At 37.1% G+C, this 12,824-nt stretch overlaps 1 protein-coding gene across 8 annotated transcripts in view; it reads right to left on the minus strand.

Annotated features, from left to right (window-relative positions):
• Positions 1–12,824, minus strand: part of Ppp3cc (protein phosphatase 3 catalytic subunit gamma) — a 78,792-nt gene that overhangs the window by 34,522 nt on the left and 31,446 nt on the right. For all 8 annotated transcript variants that reach the window (XM_004848311.3, XM_021261247.2, XM_004848310.3 and 5 more), the window contains 3 exons: positions 9,638–9,835; positions 9,170–9,294; positions 1,348–1,459 (listed from right to left, as the gene is read on the minus strand). In XM_004848311.3, coding sequence (XP_004848368.1) covers positions 1,348–1,459; positions 9,170–9,294; positions 9,638–9,835 — 435 coding nt within the window. The remainder of the gene's footprint in view (positions 1–1,347; positions 1,460–9,169; positions 9,295–9,637; positions 9,836–12,824) is intronic.

Raw genomic sequence — 12,824 nt, forward strand, 5'->3', positions numbered from 1 at the left:
TAGTTCAGATCAATCTTTTGCTGCTTTAAATAATGCTGCATGGAACAATGACAAACAATGATTGTTTTAAAAAAAGATCAACTTATCATAACAATACTGTCTTTATTAGCAAAATTTCAAGAATTTCTGGAACTTGTCAATATCCCATCAAAAAATGGTAATACAAATAAGAAATTAGTGTAATTTAAAAACCTGGACCCAGAACTATGAGGTAAAATCATAAAACACTAGGCTTCTTGCTTTCCAAATACATAACAATAAAGAAATATTTTTGCAGGGCCAAGGATTTAGCTCAGTGGTTTCGCCACCTGCTGCACAAGCACAAGGACCTGAGTTCGATCCCCAGTACCAAAAAAAAAAAAAAGAAAAATATTTTTGCAATGACAAGTAATATGTGAAACATTAACTGTTAAACTTTTTTATCTCCCAGTTTGAACAAAAAAACTTTTTAAAATCTCCATTATATAAAGCAATTAAGAATCGAAAGGAGGGCCGGGGATGTAGCTCAGTGGTTTCGCCACCTGCTACGCAAGCGCAAGGACCCGAGTTTGATCCCCGGTACCACAAAAAAAAAAAAACAAGAATCAAAAGGAGAGAAGAAAAGCCTCTGGTCTCACCCCTCAAAAACATTAACAATTAACAAGATTGTAGCTGTGCAATCTGTAATCAAACATCACTTAGTAACTATAAGGCACTGATTCTAAAAGCCACAGAGGCACTTCAAGAGGTCAGTTCATCAATAAGAACAACCATGCAAAATGCATACATGCTCTTTCTTAATACAGAAATAAAATTTTAAATTTCTACTTCAATTTGTGTGCTTATTCCAAGATTTATTTACATTTCAAATGCAGCATTACAATGAAACAGGAGTATTTTGGTACACAGAAGAAAAAGAAAGCAACCAGATTAAAACTACAGTTAAAGCACAGTGGAAAGTAAATAAAAATCTAAGATAAACTCTGTGCAAAAGGAGATAATTAAAGTATTTCCTGAACCTACTGTTCCATCTTCTAAAAATAGTTTAAAACAATTTTGCTTGTCAAAAAGAACTGAGTTTAATCCCAAGAACAAAAAAGACACCCCCCCCAATAAAAACCAAACAAACCTCTGATAAAACAGAGAGAGAATTAGATTAAATATCACTTTAAAAACCGAAGTTTAGCCACGCAAGGTAGCACAGCCCATAGTCCTAGCTACTTCAGGCTGAGGTGGGAGGATCATGGGAGCCCAGGAGATTCAGGCCAACATCATGGTACCTTGTTTCAAAAAACAAAAAAACCTGAACCTTAATTCAGAAAGTTAAAGAATAACTAAAAAAGGTTTGGGAGAAGCAATTATACTTACATTCCTGTTTGAAGGTAAAGTATTCTGTAAGATGCCTGCATTCATGATTTCCTCGAAGCAGAAATAATGTTTTGGGATGAATAATCTTTAAACTCCATAAAAACAGCACACACTACAAGACAAATTCAAGGATAAAACTGTTTTTGTGACCATGATATACATGAAGACAATTGATATAAACTCAACTTATTTGTTAAAATGCTGTATCTCACTGTTACTCCCAAAGAGAGGGACATTGTCAGAGAATTCTGGAAGCCTGTGTATATAATTATTTTATAATAGAAAAACACTAGATACTTCCAGTAAGATCAGGAACAAGGCAGGGATATCAACTCCCTGCCACTATTTAGCAAGGTTATTTAGCAGCATTATTAGCCAATGGAGTTAGACAAAAGATCTTCTAATTTAAGAATAGGAAAAGAAAAAGCAAAATGATCACTGTATATATAGTTATAATAGTGTATCTGAAAAAGAAAACCAGAAAAAAATCAGTGATAAAACTACTCAATAAAAGAATTCAATAAAATAGCAGAGTTTAAAATTAACATGCAAATAAATAATCTTTTCTTCTTTGTAGTGCTAGGGATCAAGCTCGGGGCCTCACACACACTAGACAAATGCTCTACCACCGAGCTGTATCACCAGCCCTGAATAACTTTTTATATACAAACGACAAACAGGACATCATGGCAGAGAAACTTTCACTTGTAATAACAACAAAAAAAGCCTAAATACATAGGAATAACTTTTACAAGAAAAGTACAAAATCTGTACAGGGAAATTTTTAAACTCCCAAAGATACAAGCAGCCATCCAGTGTTATTGGACAGAACAACTCAACATTGAAAGACTACAGTTCTCAGCGCTGGGCGTACAGCTTAGTGCAGAGCACTTGCCGAAAGTACCCTAGACCCTGGGCCCAATCCCCAGCACATAAAAAAAATTAGTCCTCCATAATTTAATTTATAAAATCATTTCAATTCCAATAAAAATACCCACAAGATGATTTATGAAGTTCAACAAATTGACACTAAAATTTATATGGAAAAATCAACATGCAATAGCCAGGAAAACATTGAAAAAAGAGAAACTTTGATGTGTGAATAGCCCAAAAACATACTATAAACTTCTATAATCAAAACAGTGTGCTGGCACATGAAGTACATAGATAAATATATCAGTGGTATGTAGCAATACAGAAATAGATCCAAGTATATATAAAAATGTGTATATAATAAAAGTGGTATCTCAGATCACTGGGGTAATGATGGGTTTTTTATAAATGACTCTGGACTAGTTGTCATTTCAAAAAATATAAAATTGCTCACACAATACATAATAGATGATGAGTGGATAAACAATCTACATATAAAATAACAAAACCTCAGAAGTTTGAGAAAAAAAAAGTTCTAGAAGAAAATACAGGTGAGTTCTACAAGAAAACAAGGTATAAGAAAAAAGGTTTATATTTAACAACTCAAAATCCACAGGCAAGCCAGGGATGGTGGTGCAGGGCTGTAATCCTGCATTTGGGAGGCTGAGGCAGGAGGATTGCCAGGAGTTTGAGGCTAGCCTGGGCTACACAGTGAGTTCAAGGCCAGCCTGAACTTGCATAGTGAGACCCTGTCTCAAAAAACCAAAACCAAGGGCTGGGGATTTAGCTCAGTGGTTCCACAGCCTGCCCCACAAGCGCAAGGGGTGGAGTTTGATCCCAGGTACCAAAAAAAAAAAAAAGAAAGAAAGAAAGAAAAGAAAAAGAAAAAGAAAAACCCCAAAACCAAAAGCAAGATCCTATCTCAAAAAAATGAAAATAAATAAATAAAAACTTAAAAATACGTTTCCATAGGCACTAAAGGAAAAAAATATATCTGACTATACAAAAATAAAAATAATTTGCATAGTAAAAAAAAAAACCAATTCGGGCTGTGATTCCTTACTGGTCTCTGCACCCCCATTTAAGGCTACTATAGTCAATTCACTGTAGCCAGAGTAATTGTTCTAAAACATAAATGTGACTATGTCACTCCTCATCCAAAAAAGAGGCTTCCCATCTCATTCAGGTTAAAATCTAAACTCCTTTACTATGGTTTTCAAGCCCTGACAACATCCTAACCTCTGCCCACATCTCTGCAACACCTCCCCTTCCTCATTACTCTGTCAGGTGTTGAGCCTTGAGCCTTGTTACTATTCTGGGACTGGCCTGGACCTGCTCCTTCCTCTGAGCTTCTCCAATGGCTGTGTCATCTGCTGGGAAGAGACTTGCCCAGGGCCTGTGCACAGCTGGTGCTTGCAGGTCATTCCGGTTTCTGTTTAGATGTTACCTTCTCCAAAAGGCCTCCCCTGATGCCTCTATCTAAATTACCAGCTGCTGCCTCCCTGTAGCCCCTTACTCTGGTTTAATCTTCATAGATGGCAAACAAACAATTTGATGCTGCCCCTTCTCACTAGAAAATACAACACAGGACTTTGTTTTGCCTGTTCACCTCCATTTTCCCTGCTCTAACAATGTTTCTCGACACAGGTACTACTGACAATTTGAAGAGGATGATTCTGTGTTGTTTAATAGTTTCCCTTTAATCACAGTGACAAACATATCATTGTACACAGTTATGAATGCATCTACAACATTAGTTCTCAAAAATGGACTTGTAAGATAAAAATGTATAGCTTTCATTTCAGACAGATATTGCAAAGGAACCATTAGAAAACTTAAAAATATAGTCACAAATATACTTACATGGCTTTTTCTTTTTGGAGGCTGAATTTAATTATTAATATATTAATTTCCACAAAATATTCCAAGGAAAAATTACATTATATCTGTACACAAATTTAGAAGCATTTTCTCTTTTCTATATCTACCTTCCCAAGAACATGATATATCTTTTGATATATTTAGATCTTTGCTTTCTGAACTTCGACCAACTCACCTTTTTGAAGTAATGAAATATATAAAAATACAATCCAGATCTACAGTGCAATGTAATTTAGTTTATACTTCTCAGCTTCTAATTTCAAGTTTCATTTATTTTATATATCAAGATACAGTTGTACAACTGTCTTACATAATTCAATTTCAAGGTCATGATTATAAAGTCTGTTGAAACATTCAATTACTTCTGTACTTCTTTGTGAACAGAATTATTACTCTACATGAAGAACCATTCTGCATGTCAACCACTGCATGTCACCTGGGCATCTTATGTTGTCTTTGATAGCTCCTGTGTACTAGGTATAACATATACTGTGCTAGCCAGGTGTGGTGGTGCACTCTTTTAATCCCAACACTCTGGGAGACCGAGGCAAGAAGTTCCGAAGTTCAAGCTCACCCCGGGCAAGTTAGTGAGACCCTGTCTCACAGCAGAAAATAAAAAGGGCTGGGGATATAGCTCATAGTAGAGCACTCTGGGCCCAATCCCCAGTACCACAAAGAAAAAAAAAATCCCATGGTAAAAACTTTCCCTTTAAGTCTTCCTTTTCTTGTACAGTCAATGAAAGAAAACTAAAATTTAGCTTCTCCTACCACGAAGGAAGCACTTTAGCTACAAATGAGGAAGAAACATCAAAAGACTCAGAGAAAAGTGAATCTTTACTGCTCTGTTTTATCAGTGACATTTGCATCGATTCCTGGTCTACTAATCAAAGCCCACACTGCTCAGGAGAGGTCAGTGCCTGCTCTAGGCATGAAAAAGACATCATCCTTTGATTCTCTTATGTAGGTATATAAACTATTAGGTACATAAAGAAGAAATAAGTCCAATAACACTTTGTGAAAATTAGCAAAAATCTTAAAAGTGTTCTACTCTGATCCAGTTATTTCACTTATAAAAATCTGAAATATCAGACCCACTATCAAAGATATTTTAAAAAGATGTTAAGTTCAATATACAGAATAGAAATAATTGGGGTTTTTTGTTTTTTTGTGCTTGTTTTTATTTTTTGAGGCAAGGTCTCACTCTAGTCTAGGCTGATGTTGAACTCACTGTATAGCCACCCAGGCTGGCCGCAAACTTACAGCCATCCTCCTGCCTCAGCCTCCCAAGTGCTGAACTAGTCAAAGCAAATCTTTCTCTTGTCATGTGTGATTGCTTTAGGGGTAAACATGGGATCCTCTTTTACCTACTAAAATGAGACAAACTGTTGGGTGTTGTTTTGTTTGTTTTTGGAATATTTTCTTTTCTGGATGAAAGGCTCTTTCAAGGTGAAATCTTATGGATGTCCTTTTGTGTCCTATGGCAGCTATTCAGTGACTGAAAGGAGGTGACATGACTAAGGATGAGAAGCAGATCTGCCTACCATGCATGAGGCCCTGGATTTGATCCCAGAATTAGGGGGGAAAAAAAAAAGCAGATCTGCTGTGAATCCCAAATCAAAGAGGTGCAGAGAGCCTAGTTTCTTGGGGACCATGTTGAGCCAATCCTCTAAACCTGGACATTTTATCTCCAGATTTCTTGTTTTGTGTGATATTTCAATGGATTTATGATTTTTCTTTTTTTTTGGTACTGGGGATCAAACTCAGGTACCTTGCACTTGCGAGGCAGGGTGCAGTGCCACTGAGCTAAATCCCTGGCCCTGGATGCCTTCTTAGATTCTGCATCTCCCAATTTAAAAAAAAACAAACTATTTATAACAAACAATTTTATTAGCGATTCCATGGTTTTATTTTCATCTAGTTGACAAAAACACCACATTCATGGTCATCTTTTGTGTATACGCTTGTATCAGGTTAGACTAAGCTGTGGCCTACAGAAGTTTTTCTATCCTTAGTGACTTATCAAATTAACCCATTTCTAAGACTAGATATATCACACAATTCAGTTTTTGTTTTTGTTTTTGGTACTGAGGATCAAACTTGGGACCTTGCGCTTGTGAGGCAGGCGCTGGAATCACTGAGCTAAATCCCTGGCCCACAATTCAGTTTTAAAACTTGTATAAAATAAGGGCCGGGAATTTAGTTCAGTGGTTCCGCCGCCTGCCTCGAAAGTGCAACATCCCAAGTTTGATCCCCAGTACCAAAAAACCCCAAAAAGACAAAAGAACCCTTACTAGCCGGGGATTTAGCTCAGTGGTTCTGCAGCCTGCCTCGCACGCACAAGGTCCTGAGTTTGATCCCCGGTACCAAAAAAAACAAAAAACAAAAAACCAACTTGTATAAAATAGTATTGTTACCTTAAAGTTCCAATTCACTTATCTCTTAAGTTATTCCAGAAAATCTTTTCAAGTTAGCAAACATCAGGTAACAGAATAAAACCAAACAAATATAAACCATGACTTATTCGTTCATTTAAAAATACTGAGTATTTACTATGTATCGTGCCAGAAGTCAATAGTGTTGATAATTAAGCACTTTTCATATTATACTGAGAGATCTATTCATAAGTGTAGCTTTTCTACCTTTTCCATTAGTTTGTCAACTCCTTCAGAGAGCATAAATCTTTTTCTTGTTTCTTTTTTTGTGGTGCTGGGGATTGAACCAAGCACTGAATTACATCTCTAGCCTTTTTTTTTTTTCTCTTAAATTTTGAGACAACTTGGTAAGTTGCCCAGGCTGGGCTCAAATTTGCAATCCTTCTGCCTGAGCCTCCCAGAGTGCTGGGATTACAGATTTTGTTACCATACCCAGCTAAATCTTATTCTTTATTTTATTCCCATATATCCTGCCATAATGTTAGCACTCAGGAAATTTTGTTGATAAGTAAACAATGCATAGTACAAAGAGTATTCCAAATATGGCATATGTATATAAAATTAATTGTGGATTTTAAATATGTGCTTTATTGAATGCGTTAATAAATTTAAACTCTTTCTAGGAGCTGAAGCCAGGTATGGTGGCCCACAACTGCAGTCTCGGCTACTTGAAAGGCTGAGACAGAATTGCTTGTACCCAAGAGTTTGAGACCACCCCGGGCAACATAGCAAGACTTTATCTCAGGAAAAACAAAATAAAACAAACTTAAAGGCTGGGGAAAGATAGATCAGTGGTAGAATGTGTGCTTAGCATGAGGAAGACATTGGGTTTAATTCCCCAGAACACACACACACACGCACAAAATTAACTACCGTATTTTAAAATTATACAATAATCAGAAGATAATTTGTCATCATTATGTTTTAAAAGTTGGTTCATTAAATGACTAAAAATTCAGCGAGTTCTGTTTTCTCCCTTCAGCCTCTGAAACTTCCTCATGTTAGCAAACATACAAGAAATAAATTTTCAATCAGGCATGATGGCTCACACCTGTAATCCCAGCACTTGGAAGGCTGAGGCAGGAGGACTACTATGAGTTCGAGGCCAGCCTGGGCTACATAGTGAGTTCAAGGCCAGCCTGAACTACATAGCAAGACCCTATCTCAAAAATTTTTTTCAATGTCTTTTAAACTTCTATACTTTGATTACTTGTCTATTGAAACATGATGGGAAGAGCCGCTGAATGCTTTCAATGATCCAGTCTGCAAGGATGAACTGTACTCATGCCCAGTACCTATAAGAGGCTGTGGGTATTTGCTGAGCAGCAGGAAAATGTGCAGTGGGGAAGATGGACATATTGTCTTAGTTTATACCATTATCTTTGGTCCTCACATTTTACACCAAATGAATTTTACACACTGGCATATAAAACTGAACTGTTCTGATTCATGAATTGTTTTCTTATCAGATGAAAGAGTAAAATCTATTTATTTTGTTGTTTATTTTTCCTGCAGCTTCAGAATGGCTGATGCTCCTCTGAGCATTGATGAGGTACAGGATCTGTATTTAGTGGTGATGCTACAGGAACAAGAAAGCTTGCGCCACCAGGAACACAACGCAGTGAGACTCACATTATGAGAGGCAGGTAGGACTAAAGGCAGCAAAAACAGCAAGCAGACCCAATTTCTTATTTCAAGTGTATGGGGCACATTCCAAATTCGATTACCCTCACTGTCTCAAAAGTTTTTCAACTTTCATTTGCCAAGCATGTGGAGTTGAAACAATGGACATTAAATATGAATGTGCTGTGGTCCCTCAGTACTCAAGTCCTTGCATTAAGTTCTAAAATAGTTTTATCTTTTTTACAGATAAAAGCTTGTATGTTTTTAATGTTAACCATGTTCCTATCATTCAATTCTCAAAACATGTAAAGATAAACTGTGAGTTTTCATTAATTATAATTCATTTTTTTTCTCTTCAGCAAATATTTATTAATGTGCAACAGTATCAGAAATTATTCCCACAATAAGACAAATGCCTGCTTAATTACCACTGGCAGTTAATCTAAAAGTTAATTGTAGGGCCGGGGATTTAGCTCAGTGGTTTTGCCGACTGCTGGGCAGGCGCAAGGACCCGAGTTCGATCCCCAGTACCAAAAAAAAAAAAGTTAATTGTATTTCAGCAGCTTATAGTTTCATAATTAAGTTCGGCAAGTCCAAACCATGTTTAGGGTGAAAAGCAATATATGTCTTTATATATAGCCTCTATAGAATCTTGAAAGAAGAAAGGTTAATAAACATTTAACTTATTTTTAAAACTGAGTCAATATAGCCTTCTATATACCAGATTTGCTACTGGTAAAAACAAAAAATAATAGATTTTTTTATGTTAGGTAAAACATTTCTCTACTGCTTTAACTTTTTTTTTTTGAGTAGGTGGAATGAACTCAGGACCTTGTACTTGCCAGGCAGGCATGGTGCCACTGAGCTACATCCCCGGCTGCTTTAACTACTGAAAGTAACAAAGTTTATAAGTTCTACCAGTGTTCATATTTTAATTTCTTCTAGTGAATGGGAAGCAAATCTTTTTTTTAAAGGGCAAATGACTGGTCCAACATATCTAGGTTAATTTTTACCTCTATACTGAAATAGCCTCTGTCCACATAGTCACCCAGAAAGAGGTAGCGTGTGCAATTAGGTGGTCCCCCAACTTCAAACAGCTTCATCAAGTCAAAGAATTGTCCGTGAATGTCACCACACACTAGGCAAAAAAAAAGACATGATGTCAGGTGAAAAATTATGTCTTAGAAAAAAAGGCCTTACATCAGCAAGAATCATAGCTTAACTTTTAATTTAAATCATATTAGCTTTTGATTGGATTGCACAGAATTATAGATGATCTGTGGGTACTAAATTAGGACATAGTAGAAATTTTTATTTATAAAAAATTTTATTTTTTCAAGGAACAAAAAACATCTTAGCCAACCCTAAGACTGTCTCAAAATTTGTAGAAAACTTATCACATTGCATTTTAGTTGATTATTTATAATCAGTTCTCAAAATTAGCTCACACCTAAGGGCTACCATGTAAATACTTTACATACCTGTGACTGGCGCATCCACTTCTATCATAGTCTTCTCTTGCCTCAGAATGGCAGCACCATCGTTGATTATCTTTAAGGCTACTTCCTCTTCCAGTCGGCCTTCCTTCACCAAATGGTTTTTCAAAATATCAATTTTGGGTTTCCCATTCTCAAATACTTCCTTCAAAGTAAGACGGTGGGTTGGAGGAAAAGGGACAGCTAGAAAGAGAAAAAATAATTTAAAATATTTAAATGTATAAGTAACAATCATGAACATACTTCTTGCATGTGACAAATTAAACCTAATAAATCACCATAATTTCATATCCGTAGCACTAGAACTATGTAGGAAAAATTCTAATATACTATATATCATAGGTAATTGATTCTAATATTTGAAAAGGTCACAGTTAAAGTCAAAGTCATTTTATAAGTATGTATACATATAAATTATAATATTTTATATGTAAACATGAAAGACTTGAAACTGATTCAGGGAACAATCTGAAAGTGAGATAAAGTACTGAAAAATGATATATCTTTATCTTTCCATGGAAAAGGTGGTAAAAATGAAACTGTGGGGCTAGGAGTTTAGCTTAGTGGTAGGGTGCTTGCCTAGCATGTGCAAGGCCTTGGGTTTGATCTCCAGCACTGAAAAAGAAAGAAGGGGGTGGGGGAGCCAAGAAGGGAGGGAGGGAGGGAAAGAGAAGGAACTGTTATTAAAGAAAAGTAATCATAAATGGGACACAGTGGTCCAAACCTGTAATCCCAGCTACAGCAAAGACTGAGACAGGAGGACCACAAATTCAAGACCAGCCTGGGGAATTTAGCTAGTCCCTGGCTCAGAATAAAATTTAAAAAGGGCTAAGGGGCCCAATCTAGTGGTGCACACCTGTACCCCCAGCACTTGGGAGGCTGAAGTAGGGGGACTGCCATGAGTTTGAGGCCAGCCTGCACTATATAGCAAGACCCTGTCTCACTAAATAAATCTGAAGAAATAAACTTAAAAGGGCTGGGGATCTAGCTTAGTGGTATACTGCTTTCCTAGCATGCACAGGGCCCTAGGTTCAATCCCCAGGACTACAAAATCATCAAAATCATTATCATCATCTTTCCCTGTAGACTACTCAGTTGTAATTAGAGAACAGTTTCCAAAGTAAGAAATTCATTTTCCTTATATATCATAAAAGTAATATAAGTAGAGGTGACAACCTAAAAAGCTCTAGAAAAAATGATTCAGAGAGAATTTTTCCCTTCCCCTCAGGTTCTTTGGTTGTAATTTATTTCAAACAAAACAAGTAAAGAAGTCAGCAGGTTAACTGAAAGCAAAGGCAAGGTTGGGGCCGGGATGGGTGGGGGTGGGCGGGCTCAGCAGCACAGCACCTGCCTGGCAAGCACAAGGTCCTGAGTTCCATCACCTGCACCCACCCCCAAAGAAAGCAGGGTTCAATGGATCAAGGGGGTTATGTTCAAGTAAGAGAAATGACAACAGAGAAGCCAGGAAACTAGGAGAAATTGCGGGAGGAACAACATGAAGAGGAACGACATGGGTAACAAGGAGTTCCAAGGGCCCCAAGTTTCTAGATTAGGGTAAAACACAAAAGCAATATCCTCCAAACCAGAGAAAAACAATCTCCTATTTTATTATTTATGTATGTATTGCAGTACTGGAGATCAAATCCAGAACTCCAGAACCTTAACACCTTAAACAACCAATCCAAAACTGGAGGTGGTGATCCATGCCTATAATCAGAACTATTAGAGGCTGAGACAGGAGGATTGCATAAACAATTTAGCAAATATGTCTCAAAATAAAATTTTAAAAAATGAGTGGGTCATGGTGGCTCATTCCTGTAATCCCAGCACTCTGGGAGGTTTAGGAAGGAAGACTGCCAATTTGAGCCCAGCTGGACAATTTAGCAACTTCGCAAAACCTTGTCTCAAAATAAAAAATGAAAAATGGCTGGTGATGTATCTCACTGCTAAGGCTTTAGGTTCAGTCCCCAGCACTAAAAAAAGAAAAGAAAAAAAAGTTAAGCAGGAAAATGGTTAAAGGAATTCTAAGTAAAAACACAATTAATCTAAGATAATCGGCAACTTCAGCCATCAATCATCAATTATTAGTTTTCCCCTACTTTCTACCATTCAAATCCAAAATATTAAGTAAGTACTGTAGCTTCAGAGCCCCAAAATTATCAAAATCTTGGATAAATGACGTGGCTTACAGCCCTTCTTTTGGTTGGTTGTTTGTAAGGGTTGTGGTTTATCAAATCACAGAACTACATTAAGGGCGAAGGAAGAGCTGTCCCACTCAAGCAACCATATGTCATAATCAGTGCAGCACTAGCTTGACCACTGATGCTTCATTTCACTAAATCCCCTGCTCAGATGTTACCTCTTCGAAGATCTCCTCCCTAACCATTTACCTAAACAAAACAAAAACCTCTTCTCTGCCACTGTCCAGCAGAAACAGTTTAGTTCTTTGAAGTACTTATTTACATAAATATTTAAATACTATATACATGGTCTTTGTTGAGACATGTAGACACTAACCTGAGCCTGGTAAAATGGCTGGCTGGTTGATTGGTTGATTTTTTTTTTTTTTTTGGTACCGGGGATTGAACTCTGGTCCTTGCACTTGCAAGGCAGGCGGTGGAACCACTGAGCTAAATCCCCAGCCCTGTTGGTTGGGTCTCACTATGTAGTTTAGGCTGGTCTTTAATTCACTATTATACCAGGCTGGCCTCGAACTCATGGCAATCCTCTTGCCTCAGCCTCTGGAGTGCTGGGATTATAGGTGCACACCGCCAAGCCCAGCCAAAAATTGTTCAATTCTACTACCAAATGTTCACTTCAGGCAAAGTGGACTCCTGCTCAATCTTTCATCCTAAAATTCTTTGCTATCCAAATAGATTGAGGATCACCAGTATCAGGAAGCCTGTTGAAAATGCACACTACCTGGCCCTAGCTCAGACCTCCTGAAAGCAAACTCAGTACTTTAACAAGGTCCTCAGATGCACGTTATGTGTAAGAAACACCATTCTGATTCACTGATTCCTAACCCTAATGACACATTAGAATTGCCTACGAAGCTTCTGAAAATACAATGCCCTCATTTTATTTTTAGAAATTCTGATCCAATTGATTTTAAATTGGTGACCAGAAATTGGTATTTTCAGAAATCTTTCCAGGAAATCTTAATACAGAC

This window comes from Heterocephalus glaber, unplaced genomic scaffold (genome assembly GCF_053883595.1).
Source record: "Heterocephalus glaber isolate CG9 unplaced genomic scaffold, H.glaber_assembly_v1.0 deba00001460, whole genome shotgun sequence".
Taxonomy (NCBI): domain Eukaryota; kingdom Metazoa; phylum Chordata; class Mammalia; order Rodentia; family Bathyergidae; genus Heterocephalus; species Heterocephalus glaber.